Below are 23,707 nucleotides of genomic sequence, written 5' to 3'. Positions count from 1 at the left end.
TGTAATAAGACCCGCTTACTTGTAGGCATACAGGGACTGCAGATAAGCCCGGACGTCTGTATTAGGTATTGTTGTCGGGAATAAACAATCTGGTTCTCATTCTATAATTTGGTTCTTGGAGATTTCCTTATGCAGCTGCGCTGTAATAAGACCCGCTTACTTGTAGGTATACAGGGACTGCAGATAAGCCCGGACGTCTGTATTAGGTATTGTTGTCGGGAATAAACAATCTGGTTCTCATTCTATAATTTGGTTCTTTAAGATTCCCTTATGCTGCTCCGCTGTAATAAGACTTACTTGTAGGCATACAGGGACTGCAGATAAGCCGGGATGTCTGTATTAGGTATTGTCAGGAATAAACAATCTGGTTCTCCCGCTTACTTGTAGGCATACAGGGACTGCAGATAAGCCCGGATGTCTGTATTAGGTATTGTTGTCAGGAATAAACAATCGGGTTCTCATTCTATAATTTGGTTCTTTAAGATTCCCTTATCCTCTATTCGAAACCCACTTAGAGTCCTCACAGGGAGGATTTCTACAATGTGAACCCACTTAGGCATTTATGCACAGAAGGGCATCAACTGATCTAGATGTCTAAAGTTTAGCCTTTATTCAAGAATACAGACATTAAGCACAAACAAAGCAACAGGACAAGACTTGGACCTGGACAACAAACAAAGTATGTAAGCACTGGAATCAGTCGTGTGTGAAAACGACATTTCCTTTGACTTCTGTATGTGCCGTCTTCAGAGTCATGCTGTCTCTCAATTCACACACTTGGGTAATTAAATGTCGTCTCCAATTCACACACTTGGGTACTTACATGTCGTCTCCAATTCACAAGTGCGTTCACACTGATGTAAACCACTTCACACCCGCCCCCCTCAATAGTCTGCGTGGCAGAAGGAGAGGGACTAACTTGTAATATATATATATATATATATATATAGTACATAGTATATATACAGTACTAAGTAGTATACTTACTGAAGCGTACTGACAAAGTATTCCATTTGATACACAGCATATGACTGGGAACATTCATGACAGTTGGTGTGCATGTGTGTTGCCTTCCTTTACAAAGTGACAAAGTAATACACTCATCCCTGCTGAAGAAGAAACGACCAAGTTACACTGTATTAATGAAGCAATGGTTTTGGGGGTCAAGGGACCCCCCCCAAAATTGAATGACTCAGTACTGAATAATAGTGTCTTGCAAACTAGGCCACAAAACGTGATAATTTCACAATTTAACAAGAAAAAGGCAATGAAGAAAAGCCCACCAATCAGGTGAGCACTGACTTGATGTTTAAGGTGATCTCAGGTCAGTTTCCTGCTGGATGTTAGTCAAAGTAATAGTTCTGCACAAATATGGCGTGGGCGCCTCTGAAAATGGGAGCAAAATTGTAAATGAGAGCTTGCTCCTCTTCTATGGCACTGGAGAAGGTGTGTCGGTTCTTCATGGCTGGAAGAGACAAGATGAGGAAGATAAAATTGTCACACTAAAAAGATGGTTTGATGATAATAGATTGTCCTTGAACCTAAGTAAAACTAAAATCATGCTGTTTGGTAACAGCAGAAAGGACACGCACCAGCAAATACAAATAGACGGTGTGGACATTGAAAGGGTGAACGAAAATAAATTTCTGGGGATCACAATAGATGAAAATATGAGCTGGAAACCTCATATTACAAATATACAACATAAGGTGGCTAGAAATATTTCAGTATTGAACAAAGTAAAATTTGTTCTCAGTCAGAAATCACTCCACACTCTTTATTGCTCTCTGGTTCTACCATATCTTACTTATTGTGTGGAAATATGGGCTAATAACTATAAAAGCAATCTTCACTCGCTAAATGTACTGCAAAAAAAGGTCAGTAAGGATAATTAATAATGCCGCCTACAGAGAACATACTAACTCCTTATTTCTAAAATCACAAATACTTCAACTTGCTGATATAGTTCATCTTCAAACAGCTCAAATAATGCATAAGGCTAAAAACAACCAATTAGCTAAAAATGTCATCCAATACTTCTCTACAAGAGAGGAGAAATATGATCTCAGGGAAGAAGTACATTTGAAACACTTATATGCTAGGACTACGTTAAAAAGCCATAGCATTTCAGTATGTGGAATCAAACTATGGAATGGATTGAGTAAGGAAATCAAACAATGCACAACGATGAGCCAATTCAAGAAACAATACAAGCAGTTGATGTTTGCTAAATACAAGGATGAAGAGTCTTGAACCAGTCATGATGTGCTATATATATCACTATATTGACACTTACTATGGTACCCATTATGTCATTGGATGCTCATATCACCTCGTACTTGGGTACGGGACAAAATATTAAAAAATTAAAATAAAAAAAACAACCTTAAACTGTATTATGGAAAGCAGGAAGTGAACAAATGTAACAGTTACAAGTACCAAATGGAGGGGTAGGATTTAATAAGCTTTGCTTCTTCCTACTCCTTTTGGACATGTGGAACTGTGAACTGATTATGGGATGCACTCAATTGTATTCTGATGCATGTTCAAATGAAATAAAAAACTATTGATTTCGCACTTTGCATGTTTGGGATGAGCATTCCTTCCAACAAATGAGCAAATTACCTTCTGAAACAAAGAAGCTGGCAGTGTAGAAGGAGGCTTGCACGGCAGAGGTGGAATGGACCATGCCGGGCTTATCCACCCACTCGTAGGGGGCTTTCTCTGGATGCCACTGCACAGCGTAGAAGGGGTAGTGGTAGGCTGCGGGGTGGTAATCACAAACATGTTAAACTCTTTGTCTTAATGCGGAGTATCGATACCCATCCCTAGTGATGGGAATGACCTTCCATGGTGGAGATGAAGTCCTTCTTCCCATCCGTGTTGGTGGACAGCACCTTGTAGAACCTCTTCAGCTTGGCGTTGCGGCTGAAATTCTAAAGGTTCACAGACTTTGCATTAGCATCGGCATCCTCCAGCAGTGATGTCATTAAGTCAAAAGAAAAAAAATTATAAATATAATAAAGATTTAAAACTAATGTGCATGGAAAATACCTGAAGAGAGAGACTCCAGCTGTGGAAGTTAGCGGTGATGTTCTCCTGAGCCAGAGACTGCATTAGGTCCTTCGGAAAGTTGTGGAACAGACGGCTGGACTCAGACGCTGGAGGACCAGAACAAGAGTGAGTCAGCCTTGGGTTACCATGACACTAAATCAAGTCTTAGCACCAGTAAGTCAAGAGTCACAAGGCCAGAATTTATGCGGAAAAGAAATGTGTACCTGGCGTGAAAGTAAGCTGCAGCGCCACGGCCTTGGTGTCGGTAAGCGTCAAGAGGTTCTTGTTGGCTGTCAAGACCGTCAGCTGCTGGAAGCCCTGACACGTCCCCCAGATAGGGAAGTAGTCGCCCCCATTGTTGGCCTACAGGAGGTGGAAAGGATGCGTATCTTTCAGTATAGAAAATGAATGGATGCTAAACCAATTTGCACACTTGCATACTTACTTACACTGACATCATTTTTTTTCTTTTTGCTAAAAAGATGATCTATATTGTTTGCACTTTTTTGAAAGCAAATGGTAGTAAAAATATTAATTTATATAGCGGGAAGTGAGCCACCCGCCGTGGCTAAGACCAGTTCTTGTAAGCGGTCACATTCTGTGTTCATTCATTTTCTACCGCTTTTTCCTCACGAGGGTCGCGGGGGTGCTGGAGCCTATCCCAGCTGTCTTTGGGCAAGAGGCGAGGTACACCCTGGACTGCCAGCCAGCCAATCACAGGGCACATATAGACAAACAACCACTCACACTCACATTCATACCTATGGACAATTTGGAGTCGCTAATTAACCTAGCATGTTTTTGGAATGTGGGAGGAAACCGGAGTACCTGGAGAAAACCCACGCATGCACGGGGAGAACATGCAAACTCCACACAGAGATGGCCGAGAGTGGAATTGAACCCTGGTCTCCTAGCTGTGAGGTCTGCACGCTAACCACTCGACCGCCATGCACCAAACATAATAAAAAAAGGGCCTTCCTGCTCATTAAGAAGCCGATTTGAAACAATAATTGAAGGATAAGCAACTCCAATGTCATTTAAATTTACATTTAGTCTTCATCTCCGTGTCTTTGACATTGGGCACCTCAGCATCAGACATGTCATATCATCAGCGGTTTGAATAAATACGGCTTAAAGGGGACCTATTATGCTAATTTTAAGCCCTTTGTATTGAATTGCGGATGCCTACAGAGTAGCTACACACACAGAAAGCTTTCGAGAACTTCCAGAAACTACACCTATTCCAGCTGCACCATTTTTTTCCAAAAGAATGTGTTTTAATTTATTCCAACAACACTCTACTTCTGGGCATGCCCACTCTGTGATAAACAGTGGAGCAGAGCGGGCAGGAGAGCAGGCGCACAGCTTGTACTTGGACATGCCCATGTAAGGAAGGCCAGCTCAAGAAAACCAACGCATTTAACGCAGTTCCAGGATGGAAAACTAAGCGTTTTGAGTAAGGATCGACCGATATATCGGGGCAATATTTGCGTTTTTTCCTTGTATCGGTATCGGCCGATACGTGCGTGGGCTCGCCAATGTATTTTTCCAACACATGACTTACAGTCAGGCATCCGCCGGGGCAGCTTTGTGTTGCGCAAGACACGTAGTCACGGTACCCTGCCCCCACTGTTGAATCACATCAAGGGTGCCTTTTCACAAGTAATAGAGTTAGCTTGCTTTTAACACTTTACTAAGCCCATCACATTTCACTGGGTGATCGCTAGGCATAACAGTTTAAGTCACGGTGGGACAACAAGAAAGCCCAAAGACATCACCGTGTTCAGTGTTTACATTTCAATAAATATTTGTTTAAACATGAGACCTGGAATATTTGTTATCATAGTCATTTTATCATGTAAATTGAGGGATCAAAAGCAGCATCAGCCATCAGCTAAGGGTGATGGAAAAAAATTGGTATCGGCATCAGCCCCAAAAGACCATATGGGTCGATCCCTAGTTTTGAGCCATCCCAAATTCCTTTCAGGGTTCCCTTCCAAATGCTCAATGACAGCATTACCAGAAACTTTGGCATAGCTTAACACGATACCACAACAAAGTGACGTATGGGGTTGTGACCGACAGCACCTTAGGTCAGGGTGCCATCTTGTGGGCGGAGCTTTGAGCATTCTTTGAGCACCATCAACCGATAAACCATAGTATGTTTTGATGTATGGCCTCCACTACTGTGCGTGTGCTGGTGTCGGAATGAATGACCGACTCATGCCATCTCCGATTGGCACCGTTTACCTTCAAAGCGAGGTTGTAAAAGATCTTAGCGGCTCGAGTGTACTGCGACGTCTGGATGTCCACGTCTCCTCCCGGCAGCAACAACCTGAGGACACGTGTTGGATTTATTCTTTCGAATTTTTTGTGAACGGGTGTGGATGTCTCGTCCACTCACCCGTTAATGGAGGAGAAGATCTTGGCATATTCCTCCTCTGTACGATTGATTCTGGAGGGCAAATGAAGAAAGCAATGATGTCATTACCTCAGTCATTTGTGCACATTACAATCACAATTGTTACTACATAATATAATAATACAATAGATAATATATACTATATACATACAAATGTCACTTATACTCCCTCCAATACTCGTGGAACTATATAAATATAAAATTTAACATAGTTATAGCCTATGATTGTGTTAAGTTATGAGATACATAACAATATTATGGTAATGGTAATGGTTTTATTTCATTTGAACATGCATCAGATTACAATTGAATGCATCACATAATCAGGTCACAGTTCCACATGTCCAAAAGGAGTAGGAAGAAGCAAAGCTTATTAAATCCTACCCCTCCATCTAGTACTTTTTTCACTTCCTGCTTTCCTAATATAGTTTAAGGTTAGTTTTTAATTTTTTTATTTATTTTTTGTTTTTTTATGAGAGATTATGAGAAAAAAACAAAACACCAATAACCAAAAAAATCAAACTAAAATCTATGTTGTGAAAAAAGTTATGTTATGAGAATAAAAAATACATTGTGGGAAAGTCAAAATTACAACACAATTCACCAAAAAAACAGCTGAAATGGAAAAAACTGCTGCAACTTTACTACACTGAAGTCCCAAATAATAACACAAAAAATGTAATCTAATGGAAAAAAAAGTTGGCAGTGGGGAAAGTGGGAAAGTGTGTCCAAATCTTTGATTGGTTGTGTATACGTTAGGAAGTCCGGATAAGACATAAGGATAGAGAACTTCCAAAGTGAGCAAAGTATAAACAAGCACAGGATCTTGTTTCAGTGAAGAAAAACACTCAGATTTTTGTTTTTAACAGCAAGGGGGGGGGAATCCTATTATAGGACTCCTACTAGAAAATTATCTAAAGAGCTAAAATTCCTTAAAGTTGTGTACTGCCACAAAGTCAGCCCATTCTGACGCACAGCACTCTATGTCACGGTTCCATGTGTGCATGTTTGGGTGGGCGGAGTCAATGTTAATGAGGATCATTATCATTAGAATCATTATCCTGAATTTATCTATTACCTCAGTTATTTCATAAGATATTCTATACAGTCCATTATATGTATATATTTGTTACTTTTATTATCACCATGGAAGTGAAAAAGCATCACATGAACACTCCAGGGTTCTCCTACCTGATGGGAACCACGCGGGCCCCGGCACCTTCCAAGTATTTGACATAGCAGGCGGCAATGTAGGAGGAGCCAGTGGCATAGTGGTCACCCGGCAGGACTTCCTGTGCCAGCACACCTGAGGAGGACAAGGACACAATGACCAGCATATGGCAAAATGAGTGGGGGAATGGAACAGGACCAGGTGGAACCCATAGAAGACATTTTTTTACGACAAATTCCTGTCAAGACACGTGTGATGTTACATTCTTCATGCTAAATCTACAAAAAAATATTTCAACTTGGCATTTTATTGTGCTTAGTACAGCAAACTAATGCAAGGAAATTACAGTGGAACCTCAGTTAGCATACACCTGGTTGCTATGTTTTTCGGCTACCATTGAAAATATAAACCAAAATGTTGCCTCGGTTTGCGTACATTTTCTGGTTAGCGTGTAATACTGCACGAGCATTATTGTGTCATTAATATACGACATGTTCTTAATGTATTTTTATCGCACCCAAGGTCCTTGCTAGCATCCTATTGGCTTGGTTCCTGTAAACAGCAAGTCTGATGCAAATGATGTCATCAATGGTTGACTCTGTAGTTCTTTGCTGACTGACAAAGCTATGGAACTAATAGTTTTACATGCATAAAATAATTCTAAAAGCATCTAAATTACGAATGAAAAAGTGATAAATGAACATTTAAGGGTCCTTTCACCTCCAGGTTTAGAAATGTTTTTTTTATACAGTATATTTTTTTCAAGCATAAAAATGGCTAGATGAAGTAAAATACTTATATCAAGCATTGAGAAAACACATTTAAAGATGTTGGTGATATGTAGTATTCATTCTACGCTGGTCGCTGGGTGTCAGTAATGAGTCCGTCGCTACCCCAGGTGCTATACAGAACAGGAAGTAAAGCAAGAACCAGGAACTGTTGCAATATTATGTCTTATTTTCATTTATTTTGGCTACTATCAGGTAAGAGGAGTGTAATAGTGACTATAGACGTGTTATTTCACATATTATGTTAAATGGCATATTTATAAGGTGACAATCAGTGTTCTATGATCTTACTACCAAAATAAAAAATCATACTTTGTGTAAATTCACTTATCACGATAAACGGGGGTTACTGTAAATAGCGGTTGCTGGTGTTACACTTGATTGTATTGCACATAGATGTTAACAGGGACCTGGGGGGAGGGGCGTCGTTTTTAAGTGTCCAAGTGGTTGGGGGTGGAGGGGCAGAGGCATTTGACGGCTTGGTGGTAAAAGCAGTTTCTGAGCCTGGTGGTTATAGGAACAGTGCATAACTTCTTTTTACACTTGCATGGCAGTTAAGAACGCTAAAATGTGACTTCAAGCTTGCCTGAACACATTGTAGATTAGGTGTTGGTTGTAGTTTTACCCTGGAACAGATTATTTCTATTTCCTTGATAAGATGTGTTAATTGTCTTTTCCAAATATGAATATAAGGGCTACTTGTGTTGCACTCTCTTGCAGCAATTGTTTGGGAAGACATAATCACACATGCAGGAGTCACATCTTGTTTTTCAGGTTTGAATCCGCTTTCTGGCCTGAGGTCACTGATGTTTACCTAGAAAAGTCTCCTTTTGTGTTGTGTGCATCTTTAAATGGCAGCTTTATTATCGTCGGTTGAACCTTGCTTTTTGACCATCTACTCTTTGAATCCTTTGCCTGCTTTCAAAAAGCCATAAAGCAGATCTGACAGAAACTTAGAACACAATGAAATCTCCCACTGCGTCATGATGAGCAATGAACACGTGACATTTCCAAGACAAATACGGCAGTTTCTTTTCGGGCATTAAACATGACTGGTTATGCAACACAAGTTGGCACGAGAGACGGTTATGTTACCAACATTGAAAAATAAAATAATTGTATATACATCAAAGATGACTGACAACATCTTACCGATGAGCGGCCGTTCATTGAGGTGCGGGATCCTCGCCGCCGAGCACACACAGGCGGCCAGCAGCACCAGTAGAACCATCCGGAACACGCTGCAGAACCCAAGCTGCTGCAGTGATGAGGAGGAGGAAGAGGAAGAGGGGGGCGTCTCCCTCCTGTCTGGAAACATCCACAAAGTCACGTGGAAGAGGACAACCCCCCCCCCCCCCCTTAGGTACACAAAACACAGCTGGAACAATAAGCCGATAATATCTAAGTGACGTGATCAGTCAGAAGCGATCTCATTAAATAAATTGTTATTATATTATTATTATCATCACTAATTCAAATCGTTTTAAACGTTTGTTCAAGTAAAAAATCCTGAATTTGCTAATTTCCTAATCAAATACAGGACAGAAAGCTAAGATGACGGCTCGTCTCGGTTTAATGGGCAACCACCCACCCCGCCAGCAGGGGCGCCATAAAGGGCGGAAAGTAAAAAAAAAATAGTTAAATTATTTTTCTTATTTTTCGTTCTGGTTGAATGTGTGTGTGTGTTAGAAAAAAAATCGCTGGTATTTGTTAGTAACAGTGAAATATCGACATTGACCAAAAGTAGACTTGCATATTGACTGACCACCCCTGTAGCTACATTAAATGGTTTGGTCCACCGTTATTGGGCAGAACATAATGAACGTAAATGGTCAATAACCATACCTCATATATGTAATACATTGAGGGTTATGGGAGGAATTCGGTTAGGCCTTTGGTTGGCCTCAAAGAGGTTCTGGCAAACTGTCCGGAACAACACAAGAGGGGAGCAGTGCCCAGTCCACACGGGGGGCCTGCTGACCTATCCTGAGGATGTAGTCGGACGGTGTAAGGAATACAAAATGTCAAAATGCTACTCAGTGGCAAAGCTCTGGCGGTGGACGAGTTTCGCCCAGAATTCCTCAAGGCTCTGGGTTGAGGGACTGTCTTGGCTGACACGTCTCTGTTCCAACGACAGGGGGATTACACTCCTCAGTCTATTCCAGGGTGCTGGAGAGAAGGGTACGACCGTTGGTGGAACTTTTGTTACAAGAGTTCCAATGCAGTTTTCGTCCCGGTCGCAGAACACTGGACCAGTTCTACACCCTCACGAGGGTGCTGGATGGTGCATGGGAGTTTGCCCAACCGGTCTACATGTGCTTTATGGACTTGGAAAAGTCCATAAAGTCGATGTGTTCCTCGTGGTGCCTTTTGGGGGTGCGCCGGGAATACGGGATTGGTGGTGCGCTACTCCGTGCCATCCTGTCCTTGTACAAACGAGGAAGGAGCAGAATAGACAGAATTTTCAGGTGCAGTCAAGGCGTGGAGGGAGTCCGGTTTTGGTTTCGGCGGCCTTAGGATGTCATCTCTGCTATTTGCAGATGATGTGGTTCTTATGGCCTCCTCGGGCTGCGACCTTCAGCGCTGACTGGGACAATTTGCATCTGAGTGTGACGCTTCTGGGATGAGACTCAGCACCTCCACATCAGAGGCCATGCATGGTTCTCAGTCGGAAAAGGGTGGAGTACTCCTTCCGGGTTGGGAATGAGGTCCTGCCCCAGGTGGAGGAGTTGAAGTATCTTGGTGTCTTGTTCAGACGGATTGGCGCAGCATCTGCAGTAATGCGGTTGCTGTACCGGATTGTCGTGGTGAAAAGAGAGCTGAGCCGGAAGGATCTATGTTCCCACCCTCACCTATGGTCATGAGCTTTGAGTCATGACCGAAAGAACAAGATGGAGGATACAAGCGGCTGAAATGAGTTTCCTCCGTAAGGTAGCTGGACTCACCCTAAGAGATAGGGTGAGGAGCTCAATCATCTGGGAGGGGCTCAGAGTAGATCCGCTTCGAGAGGAGCTAGGATCTAGTTCGGATGCCTCTCGGATGCCTCCCTGGTGTGGTGTTCCGGGCATGCCCAGCTGGGAAAAATCCCCGGGGCAGACCTAGATATTTCTAGGTACGTATTACAGAATCTGCACCTATTCCTGTTTTATTTCTTTGGATTTCATGCTTCCAGCAAAAAGGTGTGTTTTAATTTATTCCACCCACCTCCAGTCACATCTTTGGTCCCACTCCCAATAGGAGGACGTCCGATTTGTGCCGCTAGCTGCAAACCCAAATTAGTAGGAGTTGTTAAACTGTATAAGAGTTGATAATAAGCGGCGATTTATCTTTTAAAAATGTCCACTTTTAACATACATTAAAGTGTTGGAACTCGTATCCAATCTGGAATTAGAGACTGGACAGTCCAAAGTTTGTCAAGAAAAGAGGTTTCTTCAAGACATCTCTCAATGGTAAGTAGTTTTAGCATTTTAGCGGTAATGTGTAATGTTTTTTGTGCGACTACCAGTGTTTTGAAAAAAAAAAAAAAAAAACTTGGGTAGAGCCACTGAGTGTAGTGGGAAATGTTTGATAGCAAACCCTCTCCCTGTAAGCGCACTCTATGATGCTACACAGGCAATGGCTTTTGTTCTGTGATTTACATAAAAGACAGTTAGGACACTGATAAATTGTTACTTCCTGCTTACTGGTAGGGAATCAGGGACCACTTGTGTCTGATGGAATTAGGTTTTAGGAATTTTTAGGAAGTGGCACGGTGGTCGAGTGGTTAACGAGCTAGGAGACCAGGGTTCAATTCCACTCTCGGCCATCTCTGTGTGGAGTTTGCATGTTCTCGCCATGCATGCGTGGGTTTTCTCCGGGTACTCCGGTTTCCTCCAACATTCCAAAAACATGCTAGGTTAATTGGCCACTCCAAATTGTCCATAGGTATGAATGTGAGTGTGAATGGTTGTTTGTCTATATGTGCCCTGTGATTGGCTGGCCACCAGTCCAGGGTGTACCCCGCTTCTCGCCCAAAGACAGCTGGGATTCCTCGTGAGGAAAAAGCGTTAAAAAATCAATTAATTTTTAGGAATTGTAAACAAATGTGTCATTCCCTTGCTAGCAACTTAAACATAAAAGCAGAGCCCGAGGAGATCCTCAGACCTGCCAGCAGACCACACGTTGGTGCAGTGGAGCCTGGGTTCCTTCTGGAAGCCTCATGAGGCTCTGGAGTTGTGTCAGGACTTCCTGGATGACGAATGCTTTGATGCCATTGGCTGGCTCACTGCCCTGTTCTCCAGACCTGAATCTAATGCAGCACCTCTGGGACATCATGCACCATTGCACCACAGACTGTCTCCTGGAGCCGATACTCTGATCCAGGTCTGGGAGGATAGGTCCCCTAGGGGGAGACCCATCCTTCATCTCATTAAGCGAGCACCCAGATGTTGTAGGAAGTGCATGCAGACCTTGGAAAAGTATAATTTCAAGTTAGATGTACATAATGTACCTTTGTAATGCCAGATCAAGTACTTCACATACTGCAACTTCAGTCAGCAGTTTGTGTGCATTGACTGCATTGGTTCAATTTGGCTCAGTGAAGCACACACTGCAGTGCAGTACTTAAAACTGACCACTGGAGGTCGCAATCCTCCATCAAAACATCCCTCTGAGCTTGTGTGTGTAAACCCTCCGAGGTTGGATGCTTCGCTGCTCCACTTCTGATTTGTTTGGATTCAGAAACTGGTTTTCCCGTCGCAAATAGTGGAAATAGAAGTATTAAATATATTAAATGTAAAATAATCTCAAGAACAAAATATTCCAGGGTTCAACTGTCCAACTCGTCGTACATCCAGTCTAACATCCCTGACTGTCATACAGGTGTCAAAAAAGGTTCACCACTAATAGCAAAAGGTAGAAACAGTAAGACCTAAGCTCACCATGCAATGTTTTGGTACAATCGTCAACTTCATGTCAACTTAGCATGGTTTTGGTGCACTTGCGTACATGTACATGTAAGTGCAGGTTAACGCTAATTCATTTGTACAATGCAGAAGTGGGGTTGAAAAAGAACCGTCGGATATTTTAGGGGGCGGTGCAAATGTTGAGTGGAGTACTTGCAATTCACTACTAAAAAGAAGAGACGCATCGGGTAAATTTGGCTATCCTGACAGCACTATACACAAAATGAACTCGGGAATACTCGGGAACACTCGGGAACTAAGTACACAGTATAGTATACTTATTAAAGTGCACCGGTGGAATTGATTTGACTCTGGAACAGATTATTTCTGTTTAGAGGGACATATAGAAAAAGACATTGACAGAAAGAGAGAGAGAGGGGTGGGGGTGGGGGGAGAGGGGGGGAGGTCGGTGCTGCAGCGGTCCAGTGGGTCTAGGCGACCATCATCGGTTCCTCACAGGAGCATCCTCATCTCCACACTGAGAGAAGACACAGACAGTGTTTTGGTTGTCCCCCCCCCACCCGTGCACAGGACCTACTGCCCCCATCTTCATCCTGCCCATATCCTCCTCCTCCTCCTGTCATCATGCCGGCGTGGCGGAGGAACCTGACTTTCTGCCTGCAGCGACTGCAAGAGGAAGAGGAAGGTAAGGAAGCCCACAACTAATGGCGCGCATGCACGAGCGCGTGTTCGCTTGGCTTCACGTGAGTGTGCTTGGACTTTTGGGCGGCTGGAATAAGTGCGTGTGCGCGGGCGAGAGTTTCCCCCCCTTTTCCTCCTCTTGCACCCCCGATGCTGACAGGTGTGCGTGTGCGCGTGTGAGTGAAGGAGACTGACGTGCTTGGCTTTGATGTGTGGCGAGAGACACGTGATTCTTTTTTCCAACAAAACAAAATGCGCGTGTTTATTGTGATGGCGTCAGTGGAGGCGGCTGATGTTTGTGTGCTCTTCAATTGTCTCTGCCCCCCCCCCCCCCCCCACTACCTCCCACCCTCACCCGTGGTCATGTTCTGCATTGACACGTAATAGTGACACAAAGTTGACCAGGCTATTTTCAGAGACGCAACAGAGGTGGGAGCCACCTGTTCATTCATTCATTCATTCATTTTCTACCGCTTTTTCCTCACGAGGGTAGCGGGGGTGCTGGAGCCTATCCGTACTGTCTTTGGGCGAGAGGCGGGGTACACCCTGTACTGGTGGCCAGCCAATCACAGGGCACATATAGACAAACAACCATTCACACTCACATTCATACCTATGGACAATTTGGAGTGGCCAATTAACCTAGCATGTTTTTGGAATGTGGGAGGAAACCGGAGTACCCGGAGAAAACCCACGCATGCACGGGGAGAACATGCAAACTCCACACAGACTTAGCCGACGAGGGAATCGAACTTGGGTCTCCTAGCTGTGAGGCCTGCGCGTTAGAGTTGAGACATGATTTGCAATTCTCTATAAACTAGCTACGGGGGATTGTTTTCAACGCTTGTTGACCCCAACAATCCCTTTTGTTGACTAGCCGTTTAGCTTCCTGTTGTGTCCTAGTGAATAAAGGATTGTTGCAGCGAACAATTATTTTAATAACCGATTAATTTGTGGATTATTTTTGTATTAATCTTTGAATCAGATAAAAAAACACACATTTTGAATGTGCCTCTTTATTCAGAAATAGAAGATTTGAACTGATGGACCAAATAAGTGCAAAAACACCAGGTTGCCGTTTGGATATCCTGTTCATTCATTCATTTATTTTCTACTGCTTTTTCCTCACGGCAATTTGGAATGGCTAAATTGGAATATGGGGGGAAACCGGAGGATGCTGGAGCCTATCCCAGCTGTCTGGGATAGACAGAGAGGCGCGGTACACCCTGGACTGGTGGCCAGCCAATCACAGGGCACATATAGACAAACAACCATTCACACTCACATTCATACCTATGGACAATTTGGAGTCGCTAATTAACCTAGCATGTTTTTGGAATGTGGGAGGAAACCGATGTACCTGGAGAAAACCCACGCATGCACAGGAGAACATGCAAACTCCACACAGACATGGCCGAGGGTGGAATTGAACCCGGGTCTAACAGGAGATAATTTACATTTAATTTTTAGTCTTCATCTCCGTGTCTTTGACATTGGGCACCTCAGCATCAGACATGTCCCATCGTCAGCGGTTTCAAGGGGACCTATTATGAGATGGCCGAGGATGGAATTGAACCCTGGTCTCCTAGCTGTGAGGTCTGCGTGCTAACCACTCGGCCGCCGTGCCACATACGTATATATTTGGTTATTTTAATTTGTTTTTTGTTATATATATTCAATCTACAAAAAATAAACTTAGGGACGTTTTGGATATTTTTTAAATAAAATATTTTTACATATTTAAGGACACATTTCTGTGTATCACGCTACAACAACCATCAAAATGTAATAATATGTCAACCTGGAAAGCAGCGAGGTGTCCAAGCGTATTCAAGAGTCAAAAAGGGTGCCCACTTGAATGAGAACTTCATTGTCATGAGACGTTTGAGGTTCAGCGTTCTGCCGGTTAGTGTTTTGACTTGTTCCCAAACAGAACGTCAGCTTGTGAAATTGTGTTGTGTTGTGGCTCCAGTGACCCGGCTGTCCTACTGATTACTGCCTTATGGCATGAATCGCAGTTGGAGCCCATAAACTGGACCGGGGTCCTCCTGTTTAATAGGTGTCGCTTCACTGCAAACTGCTGATGAAAAATACCGCAAATCATTATCATGGTGCGCTGCTTAATTAAGTTCCCTTGGCTGCCCTTCCACATGGTGATGACCTCGGGACTGCATTGCTCGGACGTCTGCTGGCACCTTCACAACAAAAGCTTGTGAGATACTATTTGACATGTTTGGTAATGGCAAGAAACGTATTCAGGTACATTAGGTTTATTACAGTATTTTCCGAGGTGGTTCATTTTTTGACAAGAGTTAAAATATTATTGATTTTATACTGATTGTATAAACGGGCGGTCGAGTGGTTAGCGCGCAGACATCACAGCTAGGAGACCAGGGTTCAATTCCACCCTCAGCCATCTCTGTGTGGAGTTTGCATGTATGCGTGGTCCAAAAACATGCTAGGTTAATTGGCCACTCCAAATTGTCCATAGGTATGAATGTGAGTGTGAATGGTTGTTTGTCTATATGTGCCCTGTGATTGGCTGGCCACCAGTCCAGGGTGTACCCCGCCTCTCAACCAAAGACAGCTGGGATAGGCTCCAGCACCCCTGCGACCTTCGTGAGTTAACTATTACAAACTACAAAATGATTCACTTATTCTAAACATATGGAATTCATCATTAAATTATCCATCCATTCATCCATTTTCTATACCGCTTATCCTCAGTAGGGTCGCGGGCATGCTGGAGTCTATCCCAGCTCTCTTTGGGCGAGAGGTGGGGTACACCCTGGACTGGTAATAAGCCCGAGGGGGGTGTAAAGCCGGGCTTTCTTGGTCCCAACCAGGTTACGTCCAGACTTTCATCTTCAAATCTGCTCTGAAAGCACAGCTGTTTCACTTTGGAGCTCATTCAGAGCTGGTGTCATCATTTATTGAGAATGTGGGAGACAGAAAAGCAACACTACTATTATGAAGTAAGATAGCTGTCAAAAAGGTGTGTGCATGATTTTAACCATTCGTATTCGTAATCTTAAACATTTGTATGTCAATGAAATTGTTGTACACAAAATTCTGCTGTCATATACATGAATCTGAGAAATTGTGCGGGTTAGGATTTTTTTCATGTGAGTATGAATCTAAAAGCTGTGAGTGCAAAGTCTTGTGAATACAACTCTAATTTCTACGACTACGACGTCTCTTCTATGAGCACGAATTCAAGTTTGTGGGTACGAGTTGAAAAGCGTTAACATGACGTCACGTAGGTCACAGGCAGGTCACAGAGAAAATAATCGAACCTCGATTCCTCCAATCGCGCGTTCGCCAAAGGAAAAAATGGCTGACAGCAGTGGACCGAGTGGAGCTGCCCGCTCAGGAGAAACATCACAGGTAAAGTCAACAACGTGTTTATCCAATATTCATTTCATAAAATTGTACTTTATTAAACAATGTACAGTTCATGGACTTACAGACTTACTCCTTTAGCTCGCAAACTAACGACATGCCGGTGACGATAAGTTAGTGCTAGCATTACTAGCATCAGAAGTTGGCTTGTGCTAGTTATTTAGCATTGACCTGCAAAATATGAAATTATGTGAAATTAATTTGCAAAATGATGTTGATCAAAATACAACTTTTGTCGATTTGTAAATGGTGTTATTTGGCGTATAAATCTGTCCATCGTATAAGTCCGGTCTCTTTTCCTCTTTGCCAATTCTCCTCTAGGCCATGTGCATTTGTTTACCACAGAGGAAATCAATCAGTGGACGATGGAATTATCATACACACATTTTGACGTCTGTATTTGTGTAGTCTTATCTGTCAACAACAAGAGATTCCGGTTTAAGGGGCGCGTTTGTGTCGCGGTAACCAGCAGCACTATTACTCTGAAGCTGTTGTACTTAAGGTAAAAATGAACCATAAGGAAAATATCCCATGCTCCTCTGATCAGAGCGGCGTCGCTAGCAACGCAGCGATTGGCAAGGTTCAATAGAGCCGGCTATAATAATTATTATTATTTGCCTGCAGTCAGTTGCTAGAGATTAGGCGCACAAGTGTGGGTTGCATGGGTCCAGACTAGCTTGCTGTTTGATGTGGATGCTGACCCAAACTCAGACTTTAAGTTAAGGAGAAGTTATTTTGCAGGCACTCTGTACAATCGTGCAAAATACCCATGTCTGTAACATTTGCTGTTCTTCTTCTTTCTTAATTTATTTCAGACATGCATACTATGTTACATTATTCTTTCTCACATATACACTTACAATATCTATTTATATATATATATATATACGTATATACATACACATATACATACACACATATCTACATACATATATATATATACACATATACACATACACATACATGCATATACACAACACCTCATTACTACACATGTCTGAAAAGGAGCAGGAAGAAGCAAAGCTTATTAAATCCTACCCCTTCTCCACGCCATAGCAGTTACCAATTCAATAAGTTTTTTTTTTGTTTGTTTGTTTTTTTTCACACATATAATCACAGAATCTTACATAAGACAAACAACAAAAGAAGAGTGGGAACATCGGACACCCCAGCAAAACCCCAGGACATTGCTGAAGCACACCACCAACCCCGCCAGTCAACCCACCTGGCCCCGACCCCCCTAGCCCCTAAGTGCACCCACCGAGTGCCCAGCACCCCAGCAGTCCCCGCGCACAATTTTGTCTTTTCTCTCACTCAGGTCCAATTAAGAGACATCATCATCACAGCACAAAATCTGGTGTTGATGTTAAGTAACAGCGTACAGGAGAATCAGGCCAGGCCAGTCAGACAGGAAAGTACAGGAGAAGCTGCTGTCGGACAGGGAGCACAGTCAGTTCCAGCAGTGAGGTCTCAGCAGGCAGTGCAACAACTTATAAGATCTCAGAACAATGGCCCTGGACTGTCAGTGAAACAAGAAATGGCGCGGTAGGGTACATGGGTCATGTATTGCACTCTCAGTGCAGGCACATTTGGACAGACTAGGTCCCTGATTTAAGTAGAAGGCAGGGAAACGGCTGCAGATGTTTTAAATTCTATTATTTACCTTAGAATATTTTCTGGGCTTCAGACCATCACCATGTGAACTATTGCATAAAACAAATTAAACAAATTTACATAAGCTAACATAATCATAGAATGTAGACATCTTCTAAGTTTGGTTGTTTTTTGTTGATGGAATATAAAAGATGAGAATAATAGTATGCCTTCTTTTTAGGTCCTTTCCAGGATTTTTTCAAAAGGAGGCAAGAGGCAAAAGACATTTTGCACCATATAGGACAAAAGAATCTGGGAAGAGTTTTTTGGTGAGCTTTTTTCTTCTTGAAAAACAATATGAAAAAACACCAAAAGGAGAAGAGGAACTGCCACTCATGCTGGCTGGCCTTGGCAAGCGTTCACTAACCATATCCGAAAACATGACACATTCAGAGGTATGCTACCATTCATTAACGGCCTTGTGTCAAGTCAAGAGAAAAACACCCATCTTAGAATTCATCTTGATGCATGGTTTTATTAATATTTGCATGATGAAATACACAGTAGTTCATAAATATAGGTCATTGCAATAAAGCTCTAACTATGCTTTTGTCTCTTAAGTTTTCAGAGTTGCTTGTCAGTGCATATCCAAGATTGGCAAATATCTGTGGTGGCTGGATGCTGCACAAGTCCACAGGTATGTAGTCAGACACACTGGATTAACGTTGTTCCAAAATACTCTCTATATGAGTAGTTATTGAATTTTCAGGTTTGTTTAGTATCTATAATTCATTAATTTTAGGTGGGGGTGGACGGCGGAGCTTGGTTGTTATTCCTCCAGATCTACATGGATACACTGGCCAGCAGCTGAAAGTAGTGAGCGGGAATGGAAAATACACATTGTACATTTCTCCTTTACAAGAAGAACTTGATACAATTCCATTACCACCTGAAGCAAAGGAGTTTGAGAACATGCCCAAAGCCCAGTGTACAACCTGCAAGAAAATGATTCCTCTTCAAATTCTTCCAGTACACATCAAGGAATGCAAGACAGACCTTGTAGATTTGTCCTATTCTGCTGAAGAGGTATGTCAAAGTTTTAGTCTTTTAGGCTTTATCTCACAGCTGTTTGTATTGAAAAATGAGATGTTATCCTGTATTATGCTCTAAACACTTACATATTATTATTGTTTTTCTCCCCCAGGAAAACTGCAACGAAGAACATGAAGATGAATTCCCAGATTCCATTTGCAACCAGACAGACAAGGTGAAATTGTTTGTGCCTTCCTGGTAAATTAAGATATTAATCTCTGGAATAATGTAAAATTGTATTTACATGCCTTGTGGATTCTATTTTAAGACTGCAGAGTGTCCTGTGTGCAACAATGCATTTCAAGTTGACATAATTGAGATCCATGCAGCCATATGCGGATTACGGTAATATTAATGATTTTGTGCAACTTTTTTAAATGTTTACCTACATTCATTTGACAAATTACATATAAGGAGATTGCCTTGCAACATTTTGTACGTATGCAAGTGTTTATGTCAAGATAATTTAGGACAAGTTGTTATTCTCTATGTGTGCAGACCTTCAGATAATGACGGCCATGAGTCAAGTGGATCAGTACCAGTCAGTCAAATCAGTACCTTTCAAAGGTAATATTGTACATTAGGTAATTATGGTGGCAAATTATGTCATCTAGATAATATGCACTTTAAATTGATACTGCAGTATCAATCATCTTTTTCCTGTTGAAAAGCTTTGTAATGTGTTCAGTGTGATCACAGAGAAATGTGGTAATCAAAAAACATTGTATGTTTATGACACATTTTGCTCTTATCTTGATTTACATGAAGCCTGCTCTCACCACATAGTTTCACCAGAATAGGAGGTGTCGTGGTTGTTAGGTACAACCACCCAGAATAATTGTAGCAAACAGCTATGAAATTATACATACAGTATAACCATGTCTAATTTTGGTTTTTATTCAAATGCCCAGTGGTGAACAAGAAACAAATAAGTATAAGTGTCTATCTTAATGTTCATTTTTTGTCTTTTGTTCTTAATTCCAGTTCTGAGGAAATCTTGGAATGGATCGCTTGTCAAGTTGATGAAACAAACACATTTTCCATCTGTGTGTCGCGAACTGACCTCTTCAGCAGAGGCATGCAACAGTGGCAACGGCAGAAGAAGACGTCGCCCAAATGTAGACTTAAGGTCACATTCTTTGGTGAGGCAGGCATCGATACTGGAGCCCTTAGCAGAGAATTCCTCACAGGTACAAATGTTTGTCTATATATCATGTCACGATAAGAGAATATTTGTGCACATTAGATTTTTACAAGGCCCCGTGCAGGATAAAAGATAATCGAGAACAAAAAGGAAAGGAATTATCTACACACTGAATATAGTTCCAAGAATTTTTATTGGACTGATGTGTGGATTTCGTCCTCTTCCTGTTTGTCCATATTTGTCAAATCAGACACACTTTACACACTGTGAACATCACCACCTCTGGTGTTGTAGTGGGCTCAAATGCTAATTAAATGGGGAAAAACGAGAGACAGAAGAGACCTTTTGAATGTCCTGTATTTGCTGTTTTGCAGAAATGCTGGCAGAGATCGAAAACAGACTCTTCATTGAAGGGTCAGATAAGAAAGGGAAGAATCCTGTTTATTGTCTGAACAGTTTGGACTCTAATTACTTTAGGTGTGTATTGAAATTCCTCTTGTTTTCTTTCAGTATATTAATTGCAATAATACTTAACCCTATTTTGTATCATTGTAAATATATTCAGGCAGTTTATGCTGTGTTGTTTTGTTTTGGTTAGGGGTGCAGGAGAGATCATGGCAGCCAGCCTGGCACAAGGCGGACCTTGTCCTAGCTTCATGCGCGAGTGGTGCGTCAGATATCTCTGCTCCGGAGACTCTGACAGCATACAAGTGTCTGCCAGTGATGTAACAGATTTTGAACTGTCACAGCTTATTGAGAGGGTAAATACAATTTTATTAAAGTTAGTAATTGCATTAACCTCAGTATGATATAGCTTGCACAATTACTTTTTAGGTTTGTAGCCTTTAGAGAAAAATGATACAATGCAACTTAATTTCACTTGACACCCACTCTGTTTTCAGATAAACAGCGCCAGTAATGACAACATCAGTGACCTGGTTGACGATGTTGTGACCTGCGGATACACTGGAATCGTGTCTCTGGAAAACAAAGACAGCATGATAAGGTACGTTGGTGACATTTTTGATTTTCATTAAGGTAAGGGTGTATTGTACAAGAATTTGTGACTTGAGTTAGGCTACTTGTTTGGTCATGTCTAAAGCACGGATTACGTGGATTAAGTAACATGGCATTGTTTCATGCAAGGCTGTGTTGTTTAACTTCTTTACATGTCACCTAATAATAATAATATAGGTTTTTTAAGTTGTTTTGGCAGTTTTTCCCTCTACATCCAACAGGTTTACCACTTAAGTATATTCTCCTGATGAAACATTTTGTCCATTAGAACTGTTATACTTCACTCCACCATGAGAGTCATCCCAATGCTCAACCAGCTCAGAAAAGGCCTGCAGCTGTATGATCTATCAAAAATCATGAAGACTCATCAAGACCTCTGCCTACCACTGTTTGTTCCAGGGGAAGATAATGAGGTCTATTCTTACATTTTAGACTGCTTTTAATTGAGCATGAATGTCTTTTGCGAGAATTACAATGTTTATGCAGACTGAAATGCACTTCCTTCTTCTTAAAGGCGGATGCAGGCTTCCTTCTAGAGAGGTGCCGCCCTGTCTTCAGTGAGATTGGTTCTGCCAAGCACCAAAAAGAAGTAAAAATCATTAACTTTCTCCAGGACTACCTTCAGGAGATTGAGGATTCTGGTATGTTTTAGCCAAGATAGGGTAATAAAGACATTAACTTTTTCTGCTATCCTGCAGTACATTTGATTTAGTGCAGTGTAAATGGTTAATTGATTCAAAATAAACAACCCATTCAATCTAAGCGTTTTTGAAAACTTGATGTCACTATTTAAAATGAATGTAAATGATGAAATGTAATATTGTGACCTAGAAGAACAGTTTGATTAAACTAGACATGAAGGGCTTACAGATGGATGACTTGCAGTTATATCTACAATAATATAACAACATAGTGCCTGTCATCCAGTCACAACAAATGCTGCTTTTATTAAAATCTCTGTGGTTTCTACTGTGATTAATCAAATGTTCTTATACTCAAAAAGGTCAGTATGATTTGTGTATATGTAAGGGATTTTTATCAACTTCAAAACTAAAATGTATTGTTTTCAATTCAGACTAACATTGTGTTAATCTCTTCATTAAGAACAAGAGGGCCCCAACAACAACGTTACTCCAGAAGGCTTGACTGTAGGACGCATCATGCAGTGGATGACTGGACAACGACATAAGCCTGTTCTGCCAAGCGAAAAGAAGGACTTTGTCATAAATATGAAATTCAACCATGACTGTGATACGCAACACACTTTTTTGTTTGTTTTCCAACTGTAAGCGCCTGCAGTCGTACTGTCACATTCCCTTCAGCTCATCTGAAAACATATACTGAATTCAAAAACATTTTGACACTAGCCATATGCCATGGGCAAACTTTTGATCGGGTGTAACCGCTCAGTGTAAAGGAAAACAAGTAACTGCGACATGTCAGATCATATGTTTTATTCTGGTCATTTTTGTGACAGCTTCCTTCCTTTTCTGTAATCGCCATGTTGCTCTTTGGAATACCCACAGTCATTTTGTTTTAGAAAAGTCCAATTTAATTCTGATGAATAGAAATTTCATCGGAAAGTTCTCAGTAAAAATGTTTGGGACTCCTATCTCATGTTAAATTGAACAGATGTCAGAGCAAGTCTTTTTTAACAGGTAGACTGCAAATGTTTACCTTTAGTTTATGCTATTAAAATCTTTTGCAAGATCATGTTATATCTCAGGCATTTCTTGTGTTGCCATTAGACTTTCAATACACTGAACCATTGTTATGTAAATGTCTCTGCCAAATGACTCTGATGAGGCCAAGGGATTTATCATGGACTGTACAGTTTCCATAATATGCGGAGTCAGAGGGCACTCAATTTCCTGGACTTGAACTCCATATGGTTCCTCGTGCACAGCATCAAACATTTCCCAGTCAGTTCCAAATAGCTCCATGTTCTGGGGAGGGGGGGGGGAAATCTTTTTAATATTTTGTATGAAACAGCATTTGTTAGCGTCATAGAATAACTGCCTGAGTCATATTTTAAGGTTTTTAACACAATAATGCACTGTGAATCAGCAGTGTTAGGGGAACTAGGCAGAATCAAAATTTAGCTAAAATATGATTCGGTTATAAGTCTAATAATTTTGAATTATTTTAAAAACATACCAAAGCACACACTGAAGTACACAGGCATAGTGCAGTGACAACAGAAAACCATTGAAATAACAATAAAAAAATCATACGTTTTATATATACCTAAGCCTTGTATTTTGATCAACATCATTTTGCAAATTAATTTCACATAATTTCATATTTTGCAGGTCAATGCTAAATAACTAGCACAAGCCAACTTCTGATGCTAAAGGAGTAAGTCTGTAAGTCCATGAACTGTACATTGTTTAATAAAGTACAATTTTATGAAATGAATATTGGATAAACACGTTGTTG

General features: G+C 41.5%; 2 protein-coding genes and 1 non-coding gene across 3 annotated transcripts; 1 reads left to right on the top strand and 2 right to left on the bottom strand.

Moving 5' to 3' along the window:
* Positions 1-585: 585 nt before the first annotated feature.
* On the bottom strand, positions 586-8,768 carry zgc:171566. The gene is made up of 9 exons (XM_058055679.1): positions 8,588-8,768; positions 6,668-6,782; positions 5,459-5,509; positions 5,305-5,389; positions 3,279-3,417; positions 3,055-3,161; positions 2,846-2,936; positions 2,626-2,763; positions 586-1,465 (listed from the first exon to the last, which is right to left on the bottom strand). Exons 1-9 carry the CDS (start codon positions 8,751-8,753, stop codon positions 1,344-1,346), a joined length of 1,014 nt encoding a protein of 337 aa, XP_057911662.1. The 5' UTR covers positions 8,754-8,768; the 3' UTR covers positions 586-1,343.
* On the bottom strand, positions 6,353-6,409 carry LOC131106661 (U7 small nuclear RNA). Its single transcript, XR_009120108.1, has one exon. It is a non-coding gene; the product is annotated as a U7 small nuclear RNA (small nuclear RNA).
* A 7,569-nt stretch (positions 8,769-16,337) lies between the features above and the next one.
* Positions 16,338-23,212, top strand: LOC131106520 (uncharacterized). The gene is made up of 14 exons (XM_058055678.1): positions 16,338-16,407; positions 18,257-18,344; positions 18,637-18,712; positions 18,818-19,101; positions 19,220-19,282; positions 19,376-19,452; positions 19,606-19,674; positions 20,092-20,297; positions 20,626-20,728; positions 20,850-21,012; positions 21,154-21,257; positions 21,537-21,681; positions 21,783-21,909; positions 22,373-23,212. The coding sequence occupies exons 3-14, from the start codon at positions 18,694-18,696 to the stop codon at positions 22,555-22,557; spliced, it is 1,545 nt and encodes a 514-aa protein (XP_057911661.1). The 5' UTR covers positions 16,338-16,407; positions 18,257-18,344; positions 18,637-18,693; the 3' UTR covers positions 22,558-23,212.
* Positions 23,213-23,707: the final 495 nt, after the last annotated feature.

Source organism: Doryrhamphus excisus, chromosome 18, assembly GCF_030265055.1.
Source record: "Doryrhamphus excisus isolate RoL2022-K1 chromosome 18, RoL_Dexc_1.0, whole genome shotgun sequence".
Lineage (NCBI taxonomy): Eukaryota > Metazoa > Chordata > Actinopteri > Syngnathiformes > Syngnathidae > Doryrhamphus > Doryrhamphus excisus.
The sequence above is the reverse complement of the archived record's forward strand: the minus strand, read 5'-3'. Positions and strand labels throughout refer to the sequence as shown.